This window comes from Cololabis saira, chromosome 21, assembly GCF_033807715.1.
Source record: "Cololabis saira isolate AMF1-May2022 chromosome 21, fColSai1.1, whole genome shotgun sequence".
Classification (NCBI taxonomy): Eukaryota; Metazoa; Chordata; class Actinopteri; order Beloniformes; family Belonidae; genus Cololabis; species Cololabis saira.
The window spans coordinates 13,695,585-13,723,144 of record NC_084607.1 but is presented as its reverse complement, the minus strand read 5'-3'; the positions used below and the strand labels follow the sequence as shown (position 1 = coordinate 13,723,144).

At 38.3% G+C, this 27,560-nt stretch overlaps 1 protein-coding gene across 2 annotated transcripts; it reads right to left on the bottom strand.

Annotated features, from left to right (window-relative positions):
* Nucleotides 1-8,373: 8,373 nt before the first annotated feature.
* Nucleotides 8,374-27,178, bottom strand: shisa9b (shisa family member 9b). Of its 2 annotated transcripts, XM_061712263.1 has the most exons (5): nt 26,574-27,178; nt 22,190-22,296; nt 19,757-19,767; nt 11,879-12,008; nt 8,374-8,761 (listed from the first exon to the last, which is right to left on the bottom strand). In XM_061712263.1, the coding sequence occupies exons 1-5, from the start codon at nt 27,092-27,094 to the stop codon at nt 8,379-8,381; spliced, it is 1,152 nt and encodes a 383-aa protein (XP_061568247.1). In that variant the 5' UTR covers nt 27,095-27,178; the 3' UTR covers nt 8,374-8,378. The 2 variants fall into 2 exon arrangements, with proteins under 2 accessions (XP_061568247.1, XP_061568246.1); XM_061712262.1 differs by lacking the exon at nt 19,757-19,767 and having other exon boundaries at nt 11,879-12,016.
* Nucleotides 27,179-27,560: the final 382 nt, after the last annotated feature.

Genomic DNA, 27,560 nt, shown 5'->3' with positions numbered 1-27,560 from the left:
CCGGCTCCTGCTCCACTTTTAACGCTGCAGAACTATTTAAATACTCTCCTCATCCCAAAGGTATAGTGTTATTTTTTATTATCGACCTACACTTCCGTGCACATTTCTTCTTCCTTTTACCTGCGTGTGAAGAGACTGTACAACAAGACACCGTTAAGACACAGGTTATATACTGGCTCATTTCAAAAGCTTTAGTAAAACATTGAATATGTGACCATCAGCAGCTAAACAGAGCGAGAATATATGGACTGATTAACATGATAGTATTTTTTTTAGAAGCTAAGAAGGCCCAGTTTGTTTATTTTTGGATGTTTCTCTTACACATTTCATTTGTCTATTTTGGTTTGGTATTTAACAAAAAGACAAGGGGTAAATGTTATAAAAGCCTCATAAAAGTTTGAAATAATAATTTTGTTCCATAGAAATGAATGTGCTATAAAGTTTTCGAGCTTTCATCCCTGCTTTTTGGCATTTCCTCAAAAGAAGTTGGGAACTTTCCACTGGTCTCAATATGATGTGACTTCATGAGTAAACCATCTTTGACAGGCTGATAAAGCAGAGGTGGGAGGCCTCTTATGGTCTGGCTTCAAAAGAAAGAATGAAATAAAAGAGGTGCATCGGTATCCAAGAACAACGAGACCAAAACAGCTATAAACCAGGATTGAAACCCAACTGGCCTGCCACTACTGACGAAAGAAAAACTGACAAGAAAATGAAATGGGTTGAATTAATGCATTATATGACATTTAGCGAAATATTTCTTTGAATTTGATTGTTTCTACTAGCAGTAAAACCGAAAGAGGAGAATAAAAAATCGCAACTGAAAAGAAAGCAAATAAAGCAAAACTGAATTGCTTTTGATTTACTTGTTAATGTAGTTTCTAATTTACCTTTTTTTACTACAATTGTTTTGTGACCCTGAAAATTCAAGTGTTTTGAAAAATTCTCAAGTTTTTTTTAACCAAATCAGGTTGAAGATAATCGTCCATCATCCTCTGGTTCTGTGACATTTCCACACGCTCAACCTAGGAGCGTACTCCTCACCAGGATCATCTGAGTTGTTTTGTTCATTAAATATTTAGCTAATAAGCGTCAGTCAATGACCTTACTGAAGTGTTTGTGGGAAAATGTCTTCTTCCATGTTTACAACAACGTTGCTTTCCCATGTGTAAGTGTGTACGTTTTGGGAGTAGAGTCTGTGGAACCTCAGTTTGATGTAAATCTTGGATACGCTGATAAATTATGAAAATGCAGGGAACCAGATCCATGATGAAAAGAAAACATTTTGGAAATCAAAGCTAAAGTAGTCGCGGGTTACTTTTTTTTTCCTCATATCAGGCCAAAATCCCACTGTTACAGTTGACAAGGGCGTGCAGAAATTAAAATCAAAGATGTTGTGAGTTTACCAACTGATTCTGTCATGAACTTTAATTTTTCTGTGACAGTTCCCCATCATATGAAGGATTGTTCGATTTCCCAGGGTTTTATACCGTTTTGTTACTTGTGCTAATTTGTGCATGCTAGACTGTTCTGTCAAAACGAAATTCCTTATGTTATTAATTTGGTAAACTTTACAAGGTTTTTCTCATCAATATCAATGACACGTTTGTGCTCAGATTGCTGGGTTGGAAAGCGACTCGTCTTTGAGCGCCGCAATAGAACACGACTTCTCAAACATACTGACAGTGAATTTAAAATCAATTATTATTATTATTATTATTATTATTATTATTATTATTATTATTATTATTATTATTATTATTATTATTATTATTATAATAATAATAATACTAATTATTATTATTATTATTATTATTATTATTATTATTATTAGTAGTAGTAGTAGTAGTAGTAGTAGTAGTAGTAGTAGTAGTAGTAGTAGTAGTAATATTTATTTATTTATTTATATTTTAAATTATTATTTAAAAAAAAGTGTACTTTAAAGTTGAAAAAGTGTTTATGCAGGACTTATCTGAGCACATTATACCTAGCAGGAATTAGTGTGGTAAAAGCGACACTTCAGTTCACACAATATCCGCAGTGATGAGGGATTGATATTATAAACTGATTGAGCTCTGGTTATTTTAAGCCTCACAAAAGCAGGAGTTGAGGCTGCTATGACACTCTGAAGCAATCAGACATTTAATAGTGACTATCCCAAAATAACTCAACCTTTCTGTAGAGCAGGAGACAAGTCTGCAACGCTTTTGTTTGCTGAGGAGGCATCTCTCAGAGGAGCTCCTGGTTCTTCATCGCTGCAACTCCTTGCAAAAACTCTCAAATTTGTATCTAAAATTCTTTGCTTGCTTTTGTTTTTTCTTACGTTCCTCAACATTGCGTTGGAGAACAGATCTGTCCTTGACCGTAGGGGTGTTTATTTACTTAAAGAAAATGAAGCATCTGCCCCGACTGCAGCACAGTGGAAATATCTTTCCTATTTTGTCTACTCTCTTTTTCCTTAGAAATGACACCATATTTTGGTAGATTTGTCATCCGTGGTATTTAGAAGTGGCTGTGGGGTTGGAAAGATAGTTATTACAAGTATTAGTTAATTTCCCCTCAGGGATCCATAAAGTATTTTGAATTGAATTGTCATTCGTAGACTGTATAAGAAGAACTGGATAAATGTGTGATGTCACTGATAGGTTTTCCAAAGTGCTTTTGAAGCATCTTTCCTGCTCTTACTGTGCAGCGCTACATTGCAAATGAACTCGTAGGCCTGGAAGCTGGCTTAACCATGGCTGCCTTATTTAAATCATTACAGGTCTGCTATTTTCACTTAACTCACGCTAACTCATGCCAAATAAAAATACTTTACATTTAGTCTGATCAAGTCTGTGCAGACATCTTTGGTTCAAGTGTTTATACCAAAACAACATCTGAAACAATTGGTGCCAGAATAGAAATGAGGACTTCTTTTTAGCTCCATTAGCTCTGCTAGAGCTCTGCTACTCCTCATTTCCCAAAAGTTCACCCTGTGGTTGAATAAAGCCATAAAATGTTAAAATATTCAGAAACTTCTTTTAATAACTTCTAAAACACACTTTTCCCTGCTAGAATACTCCATTTAGTTAAAAACGTATTTAATCTACTGATGAGATAAATGATGGCTCTCCATGTTTTCCACTTTGCATCTTGATCTTGTTTTGATTATCTTGATTTTTGTTCATTAAAACCCTCTCCTGCAGTAGCTTCTAACATTTCACATTGGGGATAAACACTTGCATTTATCAGAATTTTTACTGAAAATGTTGAACTCAGCTGAGTGATGAAGGTCTGTCGCAGACCTCCGTCTGACTGAACTGGGTTACTGTGCTGATTCCATTTCCAAAGGGAACCACTCTGGCGTTAGGAAACATGCTTTGCTAATTACAAAAATGTCTCCTGGCATTTTCAAGAAATTGACCGAGCTCCCAGAAGGTTAGTATAAAACTTATATTTGAACCGAGAGCCTTGATGTAAACAGGGGTAATCTTCAATAAAAGTTCAAGTGCATTCATAAATATAGAACGAGGTTATAATGTTTTTAATTTTGGAAATTTTTCTTTTTGTGTCTTTCCTTCCGTCTTTTATTTTTCCGTTTTTATGCCCTCGAACTTTAATCAGTAATTAGTTGTACAGAATGTATTTTAGTTATGCAGCACGTTGGAGGATAAGGTCGTACTGAGTATTTCCCGGCTGAATGATTTCGGGCAAAATGAGCAAATCAATGTACAGGCAGAGGTGGACAGAGTACTCGACCCCAGTACTTGAGTAAGAGTACAAATACTACTGGTCAAAATTTACTCCGTTACAAGTAAAAGTAGCTCAGTCAAAATATTACTCGAGTAAGAGTAGAAAAGTACTTGCTTTTAAAGGTACTTAAGTATCCAAAAGTAAATGCTTTTAGATTTAGATATTTTCCACATCAGTAAATTACTATATTTTTTCTAAATTAATTGTTGCGGCTCTGTCTTGACTTGTTGCGGCTCTGTATTGACAAACGCAGGCTACTTTGGCGGTATCGTTTTGAGGAGGCTTGACGTATTTCCGCTTTACGTACATCCCAGTGGAGAGCGTGCACTGTGATAGGTCTCCTCCTTTGACAAAAACAGCTTGTGTCCAATAGGATTTTAGGGAAGAAGAAAAAAGAGCAGACCTGAAAGTAACGAGTACTTTTCAGCCTTCCTAGAAATTTACTTGAGTAAAAGTAAAAATATTTGTCTTGGAAGTGTATTCAAGTAAGAGTAATAAGTACAAAAGAAATCTAATACTCAAGTAAAGTACAAATCCTCTGGATATGTACTTAAGTACAGTACTCAAGTAAATTTACTCCGTTACTGTCCACCCCTGTGTACAGGACAGTGTCTGAGTTCTTTTCTCTTTCTGCCTTTTACTGTTCTGAACCCACAATCTTCTACCGAACCCAGCAGAAAAAAAAAATATTGATCTATGGGAGATAAACTCATCAAGAATCAGGTCAGGTATAACAGGAAACATCATCAAAGATCCTAAGCACTGGTGTTGAACCTTCTTCAGACTGTTCTCGTTGACGTCATAGAGCTCAACAATGAAAACAGAAGAGTTGCCATCAACCTTATCAATAGATAATCAATAAATATGACAATGAATATGTACAAATACTATTCCAATCATTTATGCACAGTCGTCCTTTCATTTTATCTCTTGACTATATTTAATGAACATTAAATATAGTGTCCGTGTGTGTGTATACTGTATGTGTATATATATATATATATATACATATATATATATACACACACACCCATATATGTGTGTGTTTGTGTGTATTGTCTTTTGACACCATCTAGTGTGATGTTGGAGAGTTTGAGTTTTTTGTTTGTTTGTTTAAAAAAACCTAAAAATTACTCCAGATAGTTCACCACTGTAGTGATTATTGTCTGTGCTTTTGTGCTGATGTAAAATACATAAATCGAGCTAATCACTTCAAGAAATCAGAAAGTGGATCTCTTAAGATTGCTCAGTAAAACATGAATTTAGATTGCTGTTAAGGGAATGCACAATGAAAGCAGCTGCAGAACCGTTCCACATTCAGAAAAAGTTTCACAAACTCTTCGAGAATGAAATGAAACTTTAATTAATAAAACTGAAACACAAGTTTTTACTGCATTTTCAGATAATTTATTACAGCTAATGAGCCATTTTAGAGATTCAAGGTTTTTGCAAGACACTTGAAGTATACTGAACAGCATAAACAAAGTAGGGAAATATTTAAATGCTTAGCTGATAAGTTGAGGGTGTGAATTGTTTGAGCGCATCAGTGAAAATGAAATCAATTGACGTGTGTATAATACAGAAAGGTTCCTCACAACACTGATCAAAGCAAATACATGATCAAATGCAGTACAAATCAGGAAACAGCCATCAAAGTGAAGTGTTATAGAGTTGTGGTCATTTTGAATTCGTTCACATTTTAAAAATATAAAAGTGCTGCTGGATGATGTAGTTCATATGCTTATTATGTCAAATACATTTTTAGCATCAACATTAAGAGTAAATCTCTTTGTGTGGGTATAATAAGTAACCATTAAGTAATGGTAATTATCACATTGTTCCAAAAAAAAAAAAAAACAAAAAAAACAATTACCAATAGGCAATGGAGGGGACATCAAAAAATCATTTGAGGGAATGAAAATCAGATTTCATACAACCATTGCAGTAGCAGCGTTGTCTTCAGCTGCCTCAGATCAATGACTGCTTGGATCAGAGCTGCAGGCAGACTTGGACATCTTTTTAATGCGTTCACTGGGAAATAAGTGTTACAAGTAATCAACTGTACCTGAAACACTGGCTTTTAAAAACCCTTGTGTGGAGCAAGACAACACAGCAGATGAAAGTTATGTACTGTACATCACAGGCTGTGAGGGTGAGGTGTATCTAGAGGACCGCTTTATCTCTCTCATAGCTGAAAACTAAACCTGACTTCTCTCCACAACATTTTCATGAAAACCCTGATGGGTTTTAAGTGTGTGCCGTCACCACTCAGGCCTGACACAATTGTTACCTTGGAACAAACACACATTCTTTTTCTTTTAAATGCTGAACAGCACAATAGCAAAGAAGCTCATTTACAATAAAAGCTGAACATTTGAACTTTTTCCTCAGAGGCAAATAAAAAGTTTTAGTGGATAATCCAAAATGCCCAAGGGTTTTTGTAATATTTAGTCAATGCCAATCACCATCCTAATAATAGGGCTCCTTAGTTGAACATATTGATGAGAGGGACTATTACACCAACACAATGCAGCCTTTTCACTCTGCAGCTCCTGAATGTTATTAGTGTCTATTGGGAATGACTTGCTTCGACTGGCTTGGGGCATTTTCCATCCAAATAAAACGGGGGAAAAAAAGCTGACAGTACACTCACTAATCTCAAACAGACATTTTTACGGGTCCCCTGTCTTTACATTAACAGCAACACTTTTCCAGGCCCTGTCCTCTTTATTTCGAGATCACAGAATGATGAATTGGTGGGTATTGGGGAATTGAACTTAAATAACTTTTAACCTTGAATTCCAAAAACATTTGAAAGTGTTGCACGAAAATAGACTCTGGCTCCGTTAGTGAGTTTTTATTTGTTGTCGTTACCATCGGCTCATGGGGAGCTGGGTGGTGGCCGAAGGCGGGGACCCTGGTGGTCTGATCCCCAGCTATAGCAGCCGACTTAAGGGATGTGGACCATCACCTTTCTGGTGGGGAAGGAGGCCGATCGGGTGCACAAGGCTAAAATGTTCAAGCTAGAAATAATCGGACTGACTTTGATGCACAGCTCTGGGTCTTGAACCAGTCTCCTTCAGAGGAGTTGGACACTATTTCACTTAGGAATATACCCTGCACTACTTATTAACCCCTGGCTCAGTGCCTGTACATTGGTGTTACCCATGCTTTTTGGAGTCCTCTGTCCTCTGGGCTGTTGGAGACTCCCTTGTTCTGCTGGGAGACTTTGACTCTCACGTCAGCTATGACAATGAGGGTTGAACAGTTATGACCCTCTACCTTATACCCGCCACCCCACTCTACGTTACATTAACGTAAAGACTCCTCTTCTAACCTTATGCGTCACATTAACGCACATCCTAGGTCACCTCTGTACAGACTCATTACTCCAGCACTTTAAAACCAACATGTTGTACATCTTTTTTCTTTTAATATTATTTGTTCTTTTGTATTGCACCAAATCACCACAACAAATTATTTGTGTGTGTTAAAAAACTACTTGGCAATAAACTTCTTTCTGATTCTGATTCTGATTCTTTTTTTTTTCTGATTCTGATTCTGATCCGAACACGAGGTGTGTTGGGCTATCGGACTGTGCTTGTCACGGACTGGCAACGACAAACACCACGTTCAAGTATAAGGGTGTCCATAAGTGCACGTGGCACCAGGACACCCGTGGCTGCAGATCCACAATCTACAGTACGTGGTTTTTGTGTCATCGGACTTGGACTCTCAGGTAAAGAGACGTGCAGAGCTGTCAGCTGATCAGCACCTGGGGGGCCGGTGGCTCTGATGGCGGGGAGGATGACAGTCGGTGGGCCCAAACGCAGTGTGACGGTTTGCTGGGAACATCTGGCGGAGGCTGTCAGTTAACATCAGGATGAGCCGTTAAAACCTCATTTGTGAATGTCAGAGTGCGGAGATGTCATGGCGCGATTTCTGCGGGGGATGAATAAACACCTGGCTGGCCTGTATTTCATTACCTGATGTAATATACACCACATCAGTTTTTCGGAAACACCGAAACAAAAACCCTTTTTTGTGTATTTTCTTTTAGCTTTGGTTAAAGTGAAACATATTATTTTGAAACCTCATTTTGAGAGACTGACACAGATTAGTATGCGATTGAAAGAAACAAGACCAACCTTGGACATTGTACATGACTCAACACCAATGGCATCGATGAATTCATAGCAACTCCTCATCACATGATCAGCTTCTGATGTTATTAAATACATTGTGAGGCATTTCATCAAAACCCAAACAACAACAAGCTAATTGACTCTGATCCAATAACTAATTTTCATCAGAAATGATAGAACATACTTTCATTTGAAAGTTGATATCTCAGTAGATACGGACAAACGCGCATAACGTAGCACATCTCAACATTATGTTATATGAGTTGTGTAAATTTAGCAGCTGGATTATACGAGTGTCAGACAGCAAATATTAGTTCCAGTGCCCTCCTGCAGCAGTGGGACGGACCCACAGTCCTGTTCTAGTACACCTAGCGTTCGGACGGTGTCTTCGTACACAGCTGCACAAACCACAATCCATTCTGCTCTCCTGCAACTCTACCTGTAGTCGGCAGTTACTGTCTTTGAAACGCAGACTCATTTTTAAGCCATGACAGTCCCTCATACCGTCACCTCTGTCTTGCTGTTGGTGACGTAGTAAGGATGTGGAGGCATGTAACGAGTGTTGTGTAGCTCTTTTTCCAAGAGGGACAGTTTTTTGGGGCCGTAGGACTGTCGGTGACCCAGCGTGTCTTTGCTCTGCCAAGGTCTTAGCTCCCCCGGGCTGGCTGCGGTGCTGGAGCTGTAGAACAGCGACTGGGAGCTGTGGCTCCTGGAACTTTTGTATTTGTGTTCATTCTGCTTCCTAGACAGTTTTATAGGTGGGCTGTATGGATTACTTGGCTCTGGCTCCATATCCATCGCTTCCATGGGAAGGCCGCCCTTGGTCGACATCTCGATGGCTTGCCGCCGGTTGCTTTGGTAGCCATCATTAGCTTTCTCTGCTAACAAATGCATAAGCAAACAATCAGAGTTTTTGTAATTTCACAATAATCAAACACGCATTGTGTCTTAGGTGCAGATTTCCAGTCATCTAAAATGGGCATAATTTGTATTTCTTCGTCTTTTTCATCATTTTCCTCTTCATTTCTAGCGTCATCGATAGGGACGGCAGTCCAAAGATACTTTGGCTGTTTTTTTTCAATGGCAAGGAAGGCAGACTAATACACCTAGAAGACACTTCCCAAAAGTAAGCAAATATTCTTTTAAATAAAACTGATATTTTTCTGCAAACAAAAGTAATCTGTTTGCTTTAAAGCCTTGTTTACATCTATATTTATCTGCTAGTTTCTTCTCTGTGTTCTGCAATGTTTCTTGGCACATTAATGCCATTAGATGAAGGGAATAATGTAAAACCACTGGCTAGAAAATGCGATTCATCACCCATGTGCTTGTGCATGCTCATCTGCAGCCACACAAATATGCACAAGAAAGGAACCTTTTATATGTGTAATTCTGGCCCAGGATCTAATTCCCAAAATGTGTGATGTTTAGTATTTACTCGGCAAGTCTTCTATTCTATATATTTTCCTCACATACTTTGAATTCCATCACATTGCTTTAAATTCTGTGTTAATCTCTGTGCTGCTATTTTAAATGCATGTTTAATTGCTGTTAAAGCTGTATAAATTCTCAGTAATAAAAATGGGTCTCGTTTCCCCCATGAAGGAGACACAAATAATTCAAGTGTAAAATTACTTTTATTCTAATGTGTTGGCCTGTTTAATGTCAATAGTGTTTTATCATTTGTTGTTTTAACTTTTTTATTACTGAAAAAGTTAAAGCCTTGAAGCACAAATTGAAGCACAAATTGAAAACTGCAGCTGTCTGTACCCTTCCCACCATACTTAAAAGTCCACAGACTGTGGAAAATGCCTGACAGTCCATCTGTGAATCCAGCATTTATGTTTTTGTTCTGGGCGACTGTAGCAACACAACAGACACGACAGGGCTTTAATAGCTTGTTCATTTGTATTATTTTCATGTCATGAGTGAGTCAACACTCACGACATGAATGGTATGAATATTTGTCAGCAAACCACAACAAAGAAGGCAATGTCTAATAGTATTTGTCCTAGGAGAGTCATTGTTGTCATTTGTTCATTTCAGTTACTGTTTCGTGATTCCATGTCCCCAGTGAGGGACGCAGTGTGTCAAAGCAGCATTTTTGTACATTGGCTGAAGATCCTGCATTAGCATTTTTAATTTTTCCTTATAATTCAGGCTTGCATCCTATCCCCATGTCCCCAATTATTTTTATGTTGATCGCTCTTGCTTGCCTCCCCTCCTCTTATAAGATTTGCCCCATTTAAAGTTCCCATAATTATCACTTTGCTTGATGGCACAAAAAAAAGGCTTCAATCACAAAGCGTGTGAGCTGTGATTGGATTGACTAACACAAGCCGATCGTTATTATCTATTCCACTGCCAGGTCTGTCAAACACATCAAATAGATTCAGGTGGAATTCATAAAAAGATTACCATTTCACTGAACTAGAAACATCAAAACAGAGCCACAAAAACCTACACAACACACTTTGATGCTTTTATTTCTCTTATCGTGTAGTTTATTTTTTCCCTTGCTCGTATTAGCGTATAGGCCAAAAAAAAAAAGGAAATAGATAATAAAAGTCATCAAATACAATCTACCTGAGATGTATTCCAGACAGAAGTTTCTATGATACGTAGAATTTTGTGTTTTGAGTCAAAATGTAATGCATTGGTGCTGGGAATACATGGTATTCTTCATATTTTCCCACACTAAGAGGATTGTTAGCTGACTAAAAAGTTTTCTGCTAATTTCTTTCCCTGCAGAGCACCACACTCCAAATAGTTGGAAATGGCCTTTCCATTTTCTCAAACTAACGGCCACCAACAGTGTGTCTCTAAGATCACTGCTGATGTCTTTTCTCATATGCATTGTGTTGACAAACACCTGAATGCTGCAGAGACATCCAAAATGAAGTGTAATGGAGCAGTAAACTGTCAAATCTTCTGCTTATATGGGCTGCGACCAATAAGAGCAACGGATAAGTATTCAGTTAATGGGAGAGTGTGTTGAGTAGAAGAATAAATTAAACTTTTGCCAGAGCCTGCTGGCAAAACAGCTAATACCTTGCAAAGGAATGATTTGAGTGGCACCCTCTGTTCAATCTTCAAAGAAAAAGTCTGAATATTAAACTGTCGATGCCAAAGCTGATTCAAACAGCTGCTAATCCCCAGCTGGAGCCAAAGGGTTTTTACCTCCAGATTACGTCACCGCTGTGTCGTCGTCGTATGAAGCCCGCCCAGAGACTCTCTCTACAAGAATAGACTGGTTTGATTGGTCCTCATGACTTCAGAGCATAATTAATGAGCTCCAGTGAATGGTAACCAGACGTACTTCCAAAGTAAAATTAAAGTTTCTAGAGGTACATCAAGATTTCTAGACTACATGTAATTAGCAGCACCAATGCAACCAAGATGTCCTTTTTAATCTTTACTTTTCATCTGAGGTTGTATTGACCTAACTTTAAGACCAAGGATGGCCCAATTGATTTTGTTCAATCTTGATGGTGCATAAAGACCTTCTTATGCACCTTTGGGTGTCACAGTTATTTTAATATGTGCAGAAATCTTTTAAGGATTTTTATATACTGATAACATGCTAATATGACAATGGACTTTAAAGAGGCAACTGAGACATTGTTTTCTTTATGTACTTAAACAATACAAGCATCTATATGTTTGCTGTTAAAAGTCTGGAATCAAAAAGTTAAGAAAATAATTATTTCTTACTGTAAAGTTCTTGTTTCAAATCCTTCCCGACTGCAGACTCTCCAAATTAGTAACTGAAAAATTTGCTTCTATAAATAATGATAGGATTTCTTCATGAAAAGACCTGAGAGCGCTTCCAACAAACTTTTTATGTTTGAAAAGTTTCCACGTTCAAACGGGTATCCTTGATATTCATTGTGCTATGCAGAAACGTACTTTTTTTCCCACAAATTATGTCATTTTTATTAGATCAAAAGATGAATAACAAAGACTGCTTTTACGGCTGACGGTAAACATCTTCTTACCCACAGCCTTGAGTGTTGTGTACTTGTTGAGTTCTTGAAGTGGCATCTGCTGTTCGTAAGGACTGATGATCTGTCCCAACGCTGGATACGGCTGACTTATCAAAGTTGGTGATTGAGCCGCATTGTTCATCTGGTTGTCTAAAGGAGGAGAAAAAGAACATGTCAACAGTTTCTCAATTTAAAGGAACATGTAACTAATAATAGAGATCGACAATACCAAGATAAATGCCTTCAATACTGTAATGAAAAGCTGACCTGTAAATGACAAATTACTTTTACAATTCAGGTTTCTTAGTAATGTGAAAATTATGTAAATTTTTCTGTAGAGCAGTTGGAGGTTACCATAAATATTAAATGAATACATTGTATAGATGGGACTTCTATAGTTTGTAAATGAGTGGTGTCCATGACTGGGTAGTTCTCATGTTAGCAGATTGAGGAATAACAGTATGAGATCCTTGGATGGGATGTATCAGATGTAAATGTACAGTACTATGTACTGCACTGTGCTGTGCTGAGATGTGTAAGCATGTTTCCCATGTGTGAACTGAATAAATACTGAAACTTGAGAGATTTTGCCCCCTTTTCTTCAAAATAAAAAGGCTAGTAGAGAAACCAATTCCAGTTGTCAGGAAAACTAGAACGCTAGGTGGATAAAATTGTGAGGAGAAACTACTTGGTGAGTTTTGTTTTTGTCAGGACTATGATGAGACTGGTGTGTACTTGTTACAGGAGTAACAGCACAAAATCAAATCCTGTAAATCTTCACATCTTATCGAAAGAAAATCAACTATGACAAGAGAAGATGATGAAGATAGATAATTAGACATGGTGGGTTTTATTATTAGTAATTAAATGTGTTGCTGGGAGTTGACTTCAAATAAACATAATATAACTACAGCTTTGCGTTGGCTTAGCTCTGTTAACAATATTTAATTAGAACATCAGCCTGTTGAAATTCTTCCACTTGTATATAAATCTGTACCTCCTGGGTCCCTAATAATGTTTTGATATGATGATTAAACTTTGAGAAGAAGGATACCAAACACTTAACTAAACAACCTTAGGCCCTTTTTGTAATCCCACTTCCGGTGAGGGATGTGCACAATCAAGATAGCAAACTGTTTACATAAATGTGATTATAAATGCCTTTTATAAAAAAAACTACCAAAAAAAACATTAATACCAATATGTAAATAAAATGGTTTCATAGGTTATTCCACATCAAGTGTCTCAGGTGACTTTACGATTCTGATATTTCCACTGCCATGTGAACTTGTAAAGGTTTTCCTCTATTCAATAAAAGCGCTTTGGTTTAAATAAGTGCAGCTGAATTATCCCACTTGTAAAACGAGTCAACAGATCGTGTAGCAGAGTCGATGGGGACAGGGGGGTCAGTGTGAGATCACTATAGGTGGGCAAAATTGCTATAGTCATAGATCCCCACTGACTAAACGAAGAAAACATTGTTGTAATACCTAAGCCATTTCAAAGCCATGAGATAGTTTTACATGGCAATAACTTCAAAATGAATCATTTCTATGAACTAAAATGATTTTTATGCAGATTAATAACTAATGGAATGAGACTTTAAGTTCCCATCTTTCCTCGTAAGGGATTTTTGCATGACAAATCCCTAAAAAAGCAAATAAACTTGAGGGATGCATGTGTATTATTTTTTCTCTAACCTGGTAGTGCCACATTCTCAGCAGATGCCGGAGGATCACAGCTGCAAAATGCAGCCGTGACCTAATCTTATAGTAGACATCTGGTAAATTAAAGGGTGCACAGAAAATAGACTGTCCCCTGCCTACTGCCATGACAGTGTGAACAAATGTTCATGCCAGTATCATGCCAGAGTGTCTTCTTCTTGTTTAGCTTAAGGGTGATCAGTCTTACATAGCTGGTCACATGAGTATTTGACATATTTATTAACAAATATATGAAATAAACAGCTGTAACCATCCTTAGAAATTTAGCAATCTATTTTGCTGTATTGTCAATCTCTCACAAAATACAATATTGTAAATATCTGAACCAACACTCAGGTGTGTTATGAGTTGGGATGAGGCACTTTTCATATTTTTTTTCTGTTATCATCAGATATTCACTCTTATTCAGTTAGAGGTCGGAATAACTTCCATTTACCTCTTTGTCGTACCTCCAGTCACAAATCCTTTATCAAATTTCATGGCCCTCAACTCTGGAACTGTTTAGATAGGTCTAGGGGATAGGACCAGCTTGGTGGGGTATCTCTTATCTAGGCAAAATTAATAGGCTATTCTAATTGAAATGAAATTGCCATTTTATGGATATTTTTTGTTTGTGTGTTTATTGTGTTTTTCTTTGTTTCTTTTACCTTTTCTTTTTCTATTGATTGATTTGTTTTTGTGATTTTGTATTGAGGGGGTGGATTTTTTATAAGCTCTTCGGGCTTCTTTTCCTCTCCTGCACAATTATTTGTCTTTGTATTGTTAATATAATTACTGTTTTATCATTGTGCATATGAATAAAATTAAAATAAAATAAAATCTAGACTGAATAGCCAGACCCACTGCAAGAAATAGTTAAATTAATCTAGTAGTAATTTCCACCAGGACAAACACGCCAAACTCATGCCAGTGTGGCAGTGGTGGGTTTTATGCAATGGCTCATACAGGAGTGTCCAAGAACAACTAATCAAAACAACCAAGATGGCTGCAGAACTGCTGACAAACCATTGGATCAACATTCAATTCAAACATATTTTATTAATTCCTGGAGGGAAATGAATGAACATGTTTTTACTCCAAAACTGACAATTCCTGCTCCATTATACTTCATTGTGGATGTCTTTTGTTGTTATTAATGATATGATATGACTGCCACACATGCTTTGTTTCTCTGACTTCTTCTGTGTCCGTTGGTATGAAACTGCTGCTGTTTCTGGACTGGCAGGTATCAAAGTACCATCTAGTTCTGTAAGAAATTATACAATTATTGTTATTTCCATCCATTATCTATTATCTTTATTCCAATGCTGTTGTTGTGCAACAAGCCACCGGTAAAAAGTCCCTGCCTCTCCCAACACCGGGTCTGAAACGAACCCTCTGAACCAGCAGTCACATCTCCGTCTCATCCCGTCGATGCAACCTGCCAACGTCAAGACGTCATGAAGCAGCACCTCTGCACAATCCGCTCTGACAACCTGGATGCCTTCAGACTAACCTGGGGAAGGAGAAGTATTCAAGCTACTGCTGCACTGATGCATCCCCTCATCAAGCATGGAAACAGAGAAAGGGATGGAGAGAGGCGCTCCTTGTCAGGACCGCTGACAGAGCACATGGTGGCTCCTGTAAAGACACACCCTGGTATCGCTACCACAATGATCCAAGTAAAAATCTTTAGGGTCCAGACAGAGAACATTTAGTTTAGAGTGCTGTTTTACCAGTTTTGTAAGTGTTTTTTCTCCTGCTTAAATGCATAGAAAGTTGTTGCAAATCAGAGACTAACTTGATGAAATACATTGCTAAAACAGTTATAAATGTGTACTGCTTTACCCAAACAGTTGTATCTACAGTGCAGTCGGTCTATAGTAGCGTAAACAGGACCTTTGTCACATTAAGGTATTATTTGCTAATGCTGCAAAAAGTAAGTGCAGTTTACACACTAATTACATAGTTAGTGGTCATTTTAAACTCTTAAATACTGTATATGTTTTGAAAATATTCCAAAGACTGTGCATTAGTTAACGACCATATTTTACAGAAGTCACACAGCAACGATCATCCATCGCAAGTGAGAAACAAAACAGAATATCATAACAGTTTATTCTGAAATATTTGCAGCCCTTCACTTATGTGAAGTTGAGTTAGTTTTGTAGTAAGTATAGCCAATGTTCCTAATGTTAACAATTAGTAATTAATTGCTGAGAGTGAAGTTGCACATTTGAGTGTGGTGTAACAGCTGCCATGACAACCATGATCATCCCTATTGTTTATGATGGATATTTGTACCTGTAAACAAGATTGCCTGACACTACATTGTGCTTTACACTGGTGTCACGTCTGGTTGACTATGTACTACATAACCGTCCTGCATATCTGTATTAAAACAATCATTTCTCTCCATGAGGAGATGGACAAACTGAACATTCTGAGATGTTCAGACACTGGGACCAGCCCACATAAGGATGTCTGCTCATCCGAACAGACAAGTGCCAAGTGTAGCGAGCCACAGAGTCGAAAGATATCTCATGTCAGTGCCTTCAGAACAAATGATGTGAAGTCACGTTAAATTAATGGAGAGCAGAAAATGTGTCTGAAGAAACACAAGTTTCACATTAGGATGGTATGGTATGCTTCAGTATGTTTTTGCCCTGATATAATGACAAAACAACACATCAGTTATAAATCTTGATCTGTAGAATAATTTCACATACTTAAATGACATGTTGTTATTCTGTGGTTTAAATTATAGAGAATGGTAACAATAAGACTTTCAATATTGAATTATCAACACAAATAAAAAATTTGATCAGTAACCAGGATATGAACCAATCATGATCAGCTTGTCACTGTTATTGTTGATGGCTTAAGTTTACAAAGTTTTAAGTGAGAAGAGTCCATTAGTCCTTGGTCTAGAATGTGTCTGATTAAAAACAGATTATTATAGCAGAAAAGTAGGTTAATTAGGCCCTTATTCCCCAATGGTCAGCAAGAAACTTTAGTTCTGTGCTCATTAATTTGGAAAGTCTCAAAGTATCAATGCTGTCTCATGAAATGATGCAAGGATCGCTTCAACAAATCGCTGTCTTCATCACATCTTGACAAGGATATAGACTAGGGTATATTTATGAGGAGAAAAGCCCTAATATCATGACATCTTCAAAAAACATGTCAAATCAATCAGTTTATATTGAAATATGTGTAAATGACAATAGTTCTGAAAGGATGAGGATGATGGAGCACTCTCCTGTTGCACAGATCAGTTGAAGAGCATGGTTCTTTCAATTCCAGGACTTTTAGATAATACCCTGTCGCAGCAAAACAATAACAACAATTACAAGTAAAACAAAATGTTTGAAATCCCTCAGATGTTTCATTCATCCATCCATGTTTCAAACCCTTTACTGAGTTTCAGTGCAGGAGCAGAAGTCAGAGAAGCAGAGATGCGCTGGCCTTCTTGCAGCTCCTCTCAGGGAATTCCAGCTATCACCCCACCAACAAACCTGGGTCGGTTCCCAGGTCTCCATCTGGCTTTGATGCCACAGACGTGACCTCCTAATTCTGCTTTGGAAAGCTGTGCCCTGAAATTATGTCCTTGAGATACACAGACAGAGATGCAGACACGCTAAGCAGATCTAGTTTGGTGGGAGGGCTAACTTAGCTCTTGTTTTGAGAGTGCACAAGGACCTAATGGCGCTTTTCCACTAGTATCTACTCAGCCCGACTCGGCTCGTCACGCCTCGTCCCGGCTCCACCCATTTTGTCCTCATTTGTTTTTCCACAGCCAGGTGAGAAGTGGGCGGGTTGGGGTGAAGCTGCTGTGACGTACTCGATTGCGCAACCCCTTTGTTTATGTCGGCGCAGATCAGAAAATCAGCCTGAGCCGCGAGCGGCTGAGAGTAAAACAGAGCTCCTGGTAGATCTGATCGTTCCTTATCGCCCGTCTACATCCCTTTTTAAATCTCTCCTCAGCCACCAGGTTTATGAACATCTGCACCTCAGAGTTGGATCACAAAACAGACGTTTGCGCTGCCATTGCCTGTCGGATAAAATGAGGAAGCCGCGAGTCGCTCTCGCGCTGACTCCCGCTTCCTGATTCAAACGTCTAACGGCCCCGCCCCTCAACCAATCAGTGGCGTGGAGGGTGATGACGTCAGATATAGTGCCGGCTCAGCCCGGTTAGAACCTCGACAGAATGGTTACAGAAAAAGTATCTGCTTGGCACGGCTCCACCCGTCTTGGCCCGTAGTGGAAAAGCGCAAGATGGGAGCGTGGCGAGTAGAAGCGCGCTGAGTAGATACTAGTGGAAAAGGGCCATAACACGACACAGGACCCGTCCCAGCACGCCATGCTCCAACCAAGTGGACTAATCAGAAGTTTGTGAGTGCAATGTTTAAAAAACTAAAAGGATATCAAATCTGAGCTTCAATATAGTTGCAAAGTAACTATATTGTAACTATGCCATCTTTCCTCTCATTTGCCCCGTGTATTATTTAAGTGTCATCATTCATTTTGTTGGTGAACTCTTGGTAAACTGCCCATATGCACTTTTTACAGCTGCATTTAAAAACATTGTTTAACGATTTCATACCACCATCTGGGGTTTATAAAATACAGTTCATTCATGGTTTTATAAAAACCTTTTACACTGATGTTGGTGAATAATGATCAGAGGTTACAAATTTAAAAGATTTTCATAAATACAGACGTGATAATTGCAATAGTGTATCGAAATATAGACATCAAATCACGAAGAAAAATCCAACAAAGATTGCAAAAGCCTTTTTGATTGGTCTTCTCATTGACATAAATTAAAGAAAGGTTCGGCTGACATACAACTGACCGAGTATTAAAGTTCTTAAACTGAACCATCGTTGATGTGAGACAAGCTGCTGGATGGGACTTGTGGACGATAAGTTAAGAGACAGCACAGGTTTCGTCTCAGCAACTGCAGCTACTGTGACCTTTATTTAAAAACAGACATTAAATCTGTCTGTGTTAACTCTTCAGGCTATTTTTCTGAGTTTATTGACCTGTTTCCATTTCATTAAGTGGGCCATGGACACACTCTCTCTTTGAGTGTGATACCGAGTTAACAGCGAAACTTTATCCTTTGATAGACAGAATTGATCAAACTTTTAAATGATTTCCACACGTTATTCTCTATCAGTCGTGTTTTGCATAAAGTCCTGGATCCATGACTGTATAACTTAACATAAATAATACTTGCAGATTAGATTTAGTCATTATCAGTTTCCTCTTCAGGTAAAGTCATTTTAGGGAAAACTATTTTTAACCTGCTCATTTTTAAGTTACACCATTTGAGCAGTCTCACAGGTTTGAAAACTATCGCACCAAAAGCTTTGAGTGTTTTCTATTTTCAAGTTTATCAAATGTATTATATCCTGCTCAGCTTGTTTGGATGTCTCCAGCATCTCAAATGTACATCTGCTGCTTATACACTGGGACCTAAAATGGAAGCAGATAATGTTTTGTCTTAGAGGCACTTTGCTATTTTCAGAATCCCAAACTATGGTTAAACCAACATCCCAGTGTGTGTAGCTATTTTTCTCTGTATATGGAGTAGGTGACATTTCTGCATTTGTAGTGATGTTTCAAACCTCGTTTACAATATGGCAGCTGGTAGGAGGAAATACTTCACAGGTGTTGTGGAAAATAAGTGCATTAACGCTCAAGACAAAGACCCCCGCTGGAACTCATAAAACATTTAGGAGAGTATTTTGGGAGCTGTATGCCCTGAAATAAATGGCACAAGGAGAAGGACACTTCTATTATTCTATTTACAGACAGCCTACTTTCAAGTTAGTGATGAAAATGCTATTTATAAAACTGTTATAAATGTTATTTATAAATGCACCTATGGACTAAGTCTAGGATTACATGAAAAGGGAATGATTTTTAAGACATCCTGAAATGACAGATCAATTTATTCAAGTTATTTTTCAAACAGCCTATCTGTCAAACACCTTGAAAAACACAAGTTTTAAAAACAGGAAGAGCTGCCACTGTTTTAATAGCACAGAGGGTCGCATCAAATATAACAGTATGATGAAGCCAAATAGCTGTCGCCGTCAAACTATTTTAAGGTCTGCATAGCAAAGCTTTCAGTACATTTTTCATGGTGTAGAAAATAGCAATTGTAAATAGAAACTTGGGTTGACTCTGGATTTGGTATCTGTAGCTGAGCTGTCATCAGAGATGATGGAGCTGAGATACATTTTCATCCGCAGGAGAAAAAATGGGCTCTCATCCACCAGTGGATTGTTGCCTTTGAAAAAAGCCATTGTTCTCTCTGGCTGATTTTCTGCAATAATAAGGGGCCACACTTTTGGCCCCATGTACACGGATGTCCAGTGGGACTGAAATGTTATAGTACTGGTAGACAAAGAACTCTATTGTGCTTTCGCTGTCTTGAGGAGTAAGGTCAGTCCAACAGATTTTCTGTTATTTCTGGCAGCCAACAGATGAAGAACAAGAGCTCCCCTTGGAGCCCCTCTATAATGGCTTTGAGCCATCTGCAACATACAACGACTATTACAGATGCAGCGTGCCACTGTAATGCAAAGCCGCGGAGGACAGATCCAAAACTGAAAAAATATCAACTCTACCTCTCATGACCTTGCAAGAACTGCAGTCTCGAAAACAACAACCATCACTGTCCTGTTGAGACTCAATAAACAGAATCCCTCTAATACTCTGCAAGTCACTGTGAGCTCGGTCTCCAGATTAACCATCACAAAGAGAAAAGAAGGCAAAGTCATTTTTTTCTCTTAAATACAGTTAAATCTCATTGCAATTAATCATCTTGAAAAATCTACTTACATTTGGGGAGAGCCTAGGAAAGAATACTAAGATTTTTGCGTGTTAAGATTCCCTATTTGGGTTAAGTATGGGCATCACTAATAAACCCTTAAAATGTTTTGCAAGTGTAAACTTTTACATTTTTTATGTAAAGTGATAGGGCTTAAGAATTATATTATTATTATATTATTTCTTTTGCATGATTATGAGCGAGATTTCAGCGAGGCTGCTTTGTTAATCATAGTTAGTTACCAGTTAAACAGGACAAGTAGAAAAATGACAGTGGTGGTGTTCTCTTAATATCTCAGTCACATTACAAGACAATCCTGCCACCCGACAATCAAGACCATTGTTACGATACTAAAGATATTTCATAGTGACTTTTTGAGGCTTTGCATATTTGTGTTAGTAGTTTTGCTATAACCTGCTCCTGTTGAGCACCTAAATATTTTTCTCTTAACCTTCCTTATATGCTGCATGAGAGTGGGAGTAATCATTGTCGGAACATTTTATTTTCAATCAAACCAAACATATATGCATTAAGACTTATTCAGTAAAAGAAACACGTTCAATAACTGCTAGATTTCATAAGTTCAGAATAAAGTTAGAAAATGCTCGTTGAATGTGGCTGTTAAGCTTGTTTTTCAGTGTGATGTCATTTCCTGTAATAATACAGAGCTTAATCTTAGTGATTGTGTGGGGATTCATCATAATGTACGTATATAAAATGGTATATATAATAATGATTATAATGTTTATGATAATTTGTGTATATATATATATATATATATATATATATAAATTACAGTATTTATGGCATTGAAAAATGGCCGCCAACTTGAAATTTCAGGTGGCCCGGACAATTTTCTTGTCAAGTGACCCATGGAGACTGCTCATGCCAATTTTCATGCCTATATCACCAACCAAACAATTACATCACTTAATTGATCGACCAAGGTGGCAGCCATCTTGGAAAATGGCCGCCAACTTGAAATTTCAAGTGGCCCGACCAATTTTCTTGTCAAGTGACCCATGGAGACTGCACATGCCAATTTTCATGCTTGTATCACCAAATGCACGATTATATGACTTATCTGCTCCGCTATGATTGAAAGGGGCCCAGAAAGGCCCCTAATGACGATTAAATGATAATACAGAAAAAATAATGACACTAAGTTATTAACTAACATATAATTACACATTTTCAATGTCCTGTTAACAATAACTTTATTTATTTTGGAAACATCAACGCCTGCAGGCCCCTCCCTTCTCTCTTTACGTAAAATGGTTCAGTCCGACTAGATCACCTGCAGGTAGCGCTCCGGCGGTTTGTCACAGACAGTATTCAGAATGCTCAGTTCTCCCCCTACTGTACATGTCAACTGCCATGTTGTTATTCTTTCACAAATATGGTAATGATACTCAAAAATACCATTAAAATGCACAATTGTATTTAAAATAGCATCAAAGAATGTCGCCGCTGTGTTGGGGGCCCTGTAAAGATTATTTTCACGGGGCCCAAATTCCATAGCAGTGCCCCCGATCACTAACATAAATCACATTAATGTGCCAAGCAAGTGGTACTCTTGGATGGAAGCAGTTTAAATTGAACTTATCGATTAAAGTAATGTATGTTGTTTCGATCTATTATGTCTGAGCCGATCATGAAGAATCAACGACTCCGTAAGTCAACTAGATCAAAAGCAAGTAAATTTTATTGAAAAGATTTACTGTGTTAATTGCTCTGAAATGTAAATTTGTATGAAGAAGTTGAACTACTTACGGAAACTGTTAAGTGATATTGTGGCTTGTAAGTTCTCATAGTGCTGACCGAGTCCGATGGCGTCTGAATGATCTGAGGCCGGATGGCGGATCACCTGTGCGAAAGCTCTAAAAGAAAAAAAGAAGCAAAAAAAAAAAAACAAGGAAGAATAATTTCAAAGAAAACATAATTTCAGTTAATACACACAAATACAGATTGTGTCCAGGACTGAAACCTAAACTGACCAATGTGCTCATCAAATTTATAAGCTTTATACGATCCTCTGTTCTTGTAAAATTTCGCTTTTACACAAGTTCAGTATGTCACAAGAGTCAGACTCCTACCTAAACTGAAGGTGAAGCTACAAAGGATGAGACGCCTCATAAACACCAGACTTTACATTTATAACTCTAATTTATAACTCTGCCTGTCTTTCTGCCTCCCAAAAGCATGTATTTCACATGTCAACTTCATACCTCTGGCTGAGGTAAGCTCTAATATTTTGACATTACCCCAATATCATCGCTATAAGAACAACTGTTTAAAACCAAAACTGTCAAAACTGCTCGTCAGATTGCTAAATAGCTGCTGAAGCATCCCAATCCAATACACACACTCACCCACACACTCAAGCATCTCTGACTCTGACGACTAAATGCAGAGGTAAATTAACGGCATGATTGCCCAGTTCTGCAGAAGTAATGCAAGCCTGCTTTTTTCATTCTTGACACTGCTATTTCTGTCTCTTTTGATGTGAACAACCAAGTGCATCAAAATAAAGGACTTGCAAATTACTAACAGAACATGTCTATATACAGTATATCCCTGCAATTTAAACAGCTTTGAATTCACCTCAGTCTCCACACTTCAAAGTATAAAAACAATGTTTCAAATAAACTGATCAAGAATACACCCTTACACTCATGAGTATGCTTAAAAGTTTCAAAAACGGATATTTTTGTGAACAAACTGTAAGACTTTTTCTAGAGGATGAGCATGCAGAAGTTAGAGAAGCAGTGTTTGATTAATCATGAATCTGTAAAGGACTGAGGTGCAGGTACAACAAAGCTTATGTAAATGTTGCCCCGAAAAAAGTATGTTTCCTCAGTTACTGAAAACAGGCGATGGCATGTCTGGTGAACATCGGGGGAGAGATGGCAGCCATTAACTCCACAGTAACTGCACAGGTGTCCATTACAACGTCAGACACTGCTTTGTCAGCAGTAGGTTTGGTGAAGGTGAAATGGGTTTTAGAGTTATTTTCTTGTCACAGAGAGAAAAAATAAAGTCTTCAGGAAAAACGAACCAACTGAAACTCAATCTAATTGTATATTGTTGAAATTTAAAAGGAAAGAAAGAAAAGGTCCATGACACATCCCATCCTCACAGTTCAAGTTTTTTTTTTTTGTATGTTTCTACGAAATGCCGAAAGATTAAGTTGCAGTCTGGATCTTTTGCCTCCCCCATTCGGCAATAAAAGTAATTACATAGACACAGTTAATGTATGTTCATACTAGGGCTGGGCGATATGGACCAAAAGTCATATCTCAATATTTTCTAGCTGAATGGCGATACTCGATATATATCTCAATATTTTTTCTGTGCCATAATTGGGGTTTCCCCCAAAGCATTATAGCATTGCATCTCTGTTAGCTTAATTTTTTTCTGAGGCAAACCCTTAAAAAAACTGTCAGTTTTAATACAATGCCTCGTGCCAAATGTAAAGGTACCTTTATTAACAGAGGTCTGCACAATATCAAAATGTATAAAACAAATGAAATAAAAATAAACTGCCTGCATATATAGAATAAAAATGCTTCTTGAATAAAATAAAACAAATATCCCTTTCCTGCATAACAATTAAATTAAAATACACAATTACAGTGCAATTAATACAATGTAGACAGTAACAGGCAGACTTTTCCACTGAGGTTGACAGTTGTGCAAATAACAAAACATTTGTGCAAATCTCAAATAAAACATTCAAGTCAATTTGTCACAAAATAAGCTATATCAAAATCATAAAAAAAAATATATTTTTTTTTATTTGTATTTTTTTTAATCGATAAAAACGATATTGTCTCGTACCATATCGCGTTTGAAAATATATCGATATATATTAAAATCTCGATATATCGCCCAGCCCTAGTTCATACCCTGATAGCAAAATATGAGTGAGTTAACGTTGAAATATGGTTAGGCAGAAACATTGTATCCATGTTGAAGCCATGTCCGCCACAAACAGAATACATAGATTCAACATTGATTACACGTTTGGATTAGAATTGGATGATTGATTGATGATTGATCCATCATCAATCGTCGACCTTAACCAAAAATCCACCTTTTTGACCATAATTAAACATTGATTTAACATATTGTCAGTGTTTGACACTTCCCCCCAGTTTTTGAGTTTCAGTTCTGTCCCTCCTGTTTCCCATCTGCCCTGATTGTCTGCACCTGTGTCTCGTTACCCCCTTGTGTATATCTGGTCTTGTCTTTCCCTTGCTCCTTGTCGGTCCGTACTGTTTGCTCCCTCCATGTTCTCCTCTAGTTCTTGGATCCCAGTTTCTGTTCTGCCCTTTTTGATCCTGCCCCGCAGCGCTTTTGGTTTTGGTAATTAAACCCTGTTTTGTGAACTCCTGCCTCCTGCTCTCCTGCTTTTGGGTCCTCAACAACCACACACTGACACATATTTTGCTATCTGAGTATGCTCTTCACATATCTTACTACTAATAAACTATACCTCTTAGAAGTTGGTCTTAAGTTGGTTCCAATTTCAACATAGACATAGGTTGCAAATCTCAACAAATATATCCTCAATTATTCTTACATATTTTGTCTTCTCTTTCTTTTAATATTTGCATTGAGTTATTGCATATTGTAATTTTGAAGTGTTAGATTAGGAAAAGAAAAAAATCTGGTGGGGCAGTAAACAATTAACTCGGTCCTTCTCCATCCTAAGTCGTGGCAGAGGTGCCCTTGAGCAAGGCACACCCAATTGCTTTCTGGGTACTGTAACTCGTGCTCTGGGTGTGAATTCTTCTTGCCTAAATTGCTTTGCACATATAGTGCATTCATCACTTCAGATTACGTAAATGTGGTACAATTCTTGTGAGTGGAACGGCATGTTGGGAAAAATGAAGTTTTGTTGGATTTTCTGTTCTTGGCCATGTCAGACATTTAGTTCTTCCTTTTATAACTGAACGCAGTTCATTGAAAACGTTGTCAGTAACGTGTCTACAGTAATGTAAATGTAGAACAAACTTGTGAGAGACAGCACCAAGAGTCGAAGGACGCTTGTTTCAAAAATCAATGCCTTAGAGTTGAAATGATAAACCATACATGCTTACTGAACTGAAATAGATTAATAGACACAAAAAAGGTAAACAAACCAGACAATGGGAGAGAGGGACTGTGTTACACAGTATACAATCACAAGGACGCTCACAAAGAATAAGACTGCTTTTTCTATACATACAAGCACCCCCCACACACACACACACACACACAAACACACACAAACACACACACACACACACACACACACACACACACACACACACACACACACACACACACACACACACACACACACACACACACACACACAATGGCTACAAGGTCAATAATCCTTGGTTACTGTGCCAAAAATGAACCCATGCCTCCTAGAAAGACATTAGGGTTTTACAATCTATCCATTCAATAATATGATATGTCTGATATCTAAAAACTGAATTAAACAAAAGCTGTTCTCTATATGTGTTCAATAAAAAAAGGAAGTGGCCTAATTTGAACTTGTTCAATTACATGCTTTTTAAACCTAATGATTTGTGACTCATTTTCCCATTTTAAAGATACTTTTGGCAGACAGAATCAAATCAAAGTTACAAACATGTCATAATTACGGAAGAGTATTAGGGCCATGCAGGAGAAAAAATATTTGAGAGGGGAAGATTTTTTTTTTATTGTGCACTTCGAGAAAAGAGTCGAAATGTCGAGAAAAAAGTTGAAATGTCGAGATTAATGTTGAAATACAATTTCGAGAAAAAAGTCGAAATTTCGTGAATAAAGTCGACATTTCGAGAATAAAGTTCTCGACATTTTGACTTTTTTCTCGAAATTGTATTTCAACATTAATCTCGACATTTCGACTTTTTTCTCGACATTTCGACTTTTTTTCTCGACATTTTGACTTTTTTCTCGAAATTGTACTTCAACATTAATCTCGACATTTTGACTTTTTTCTGGACATTTCGACTTTTTTTCTCGACATTTTTCCCGAAGTGCATAATGAAAAAAAAAATCTTCCTCCTCTAAAATATTATTCTTATTTTTCTCCTGCCTGGCCCTAATACTCTTCCGTACATAATAACTAAACTCAAACTTTAAAACGTCCCCTCACCTGGACATATTGTCTCTGTGTGGCCGGTGCGTCTTCTCCAGACCGAGCTTGGTGAAAATCCCCACCAGGGCCATGATGGCCACGATCCCGCAGACGATGTAAACGATGAGGCTGGTCTTGTCCTTGGCCGCGTCCGGCGTCACGTCCACCTTGGACGGGGGTCTGCCGGTCATCATCCACGGCGGGGTGTCGTAGTTTTTGCAGTTGGTCTGCTCCAGCCGGGAGCTCTTGAACTCGCAGCAGAACCTGAAGCCACAGGTGCCGCAGCAGAACAGGTAGCTTCCCGTCCTGCACACGAACGGCGGGTCCCACTGGCCCATCACGTCGTAGTAGCCGCGGCACTTCTCCTCCGTGTGCGGCGTCTCCGTCACCTCGCTCTCCACCTCGGCCGAGTCGTTAAAGCTGGTCACTATCATGAAGTCGTCGTAGGCGTGATCCGGCTCGCTCTCCGCGTCGCACGGCGACAAAACTTCCAGCAGAAAGTAACCGAGGAGCAGCAGCTCTGCGCCCCGCATCCTCATCCAGTCTGTGCGTAAATGTTAAGAGGCTGCGTGCCAAACATCCATGCGTAAAAACGCAGAGTACTTTTCTCTTTTTGGGGTGAAGGGAGAATCAAAGTGGAAGTTTCAAGCAATTTTTCAAGCAATTTCAGCCTACTCTAGTAGGATGTCGTTGGGGAGCATCACTGACACTGAGCCCGTGCAGGAGGGTTGCCAGCTTCACTCCTCAGAGCCCGTTGCATAAATAAACAGAGAGGGTGGGGGAAAGTCAACGCCAGACCCCGATAATTGGGAGAGAGAGGGAGCGAGCCAATGGGAGAGAAAGAGCTGGTTGCAGTCGCTCTAAAGCCTCAATTATGGTTCTGCGTACTCTACGCCGTAGGTTCTGCGTTGGTGTAACGCGGAACCATAAATCAGCCTTAATTACAACTCTTTAAGCGCAGCTATGGTGCGATGTGATCAAAGTCACATGCAAAGTTGCAAATGC

Excerpts from the sequence above, each read along its gene's own strand:
- shisa9b (XM_061712263.1), bottom strand. The coding sequence starts at position 27,094 with ATGAGGATGCGGGGCGCAGAGCTGCTGCTCCTCGGTTACTTTCTGCTG. Across the intron at positions 22,297-26,573 it reads CACAGAGACAATATGTCCAG|AGCTTTCGCACAGGTGATCC; the intron begins GTGAGGGGACGT and ends TTTTTCTTTTAG. Across the intron at positions 8,762-11,878 it reads CACAACACTCAAGGCTGTGG|CAGAGAAAGCTAATGATGGC; the intron begins GTAAGAAGATGT and ends TGCATTTGTTAG.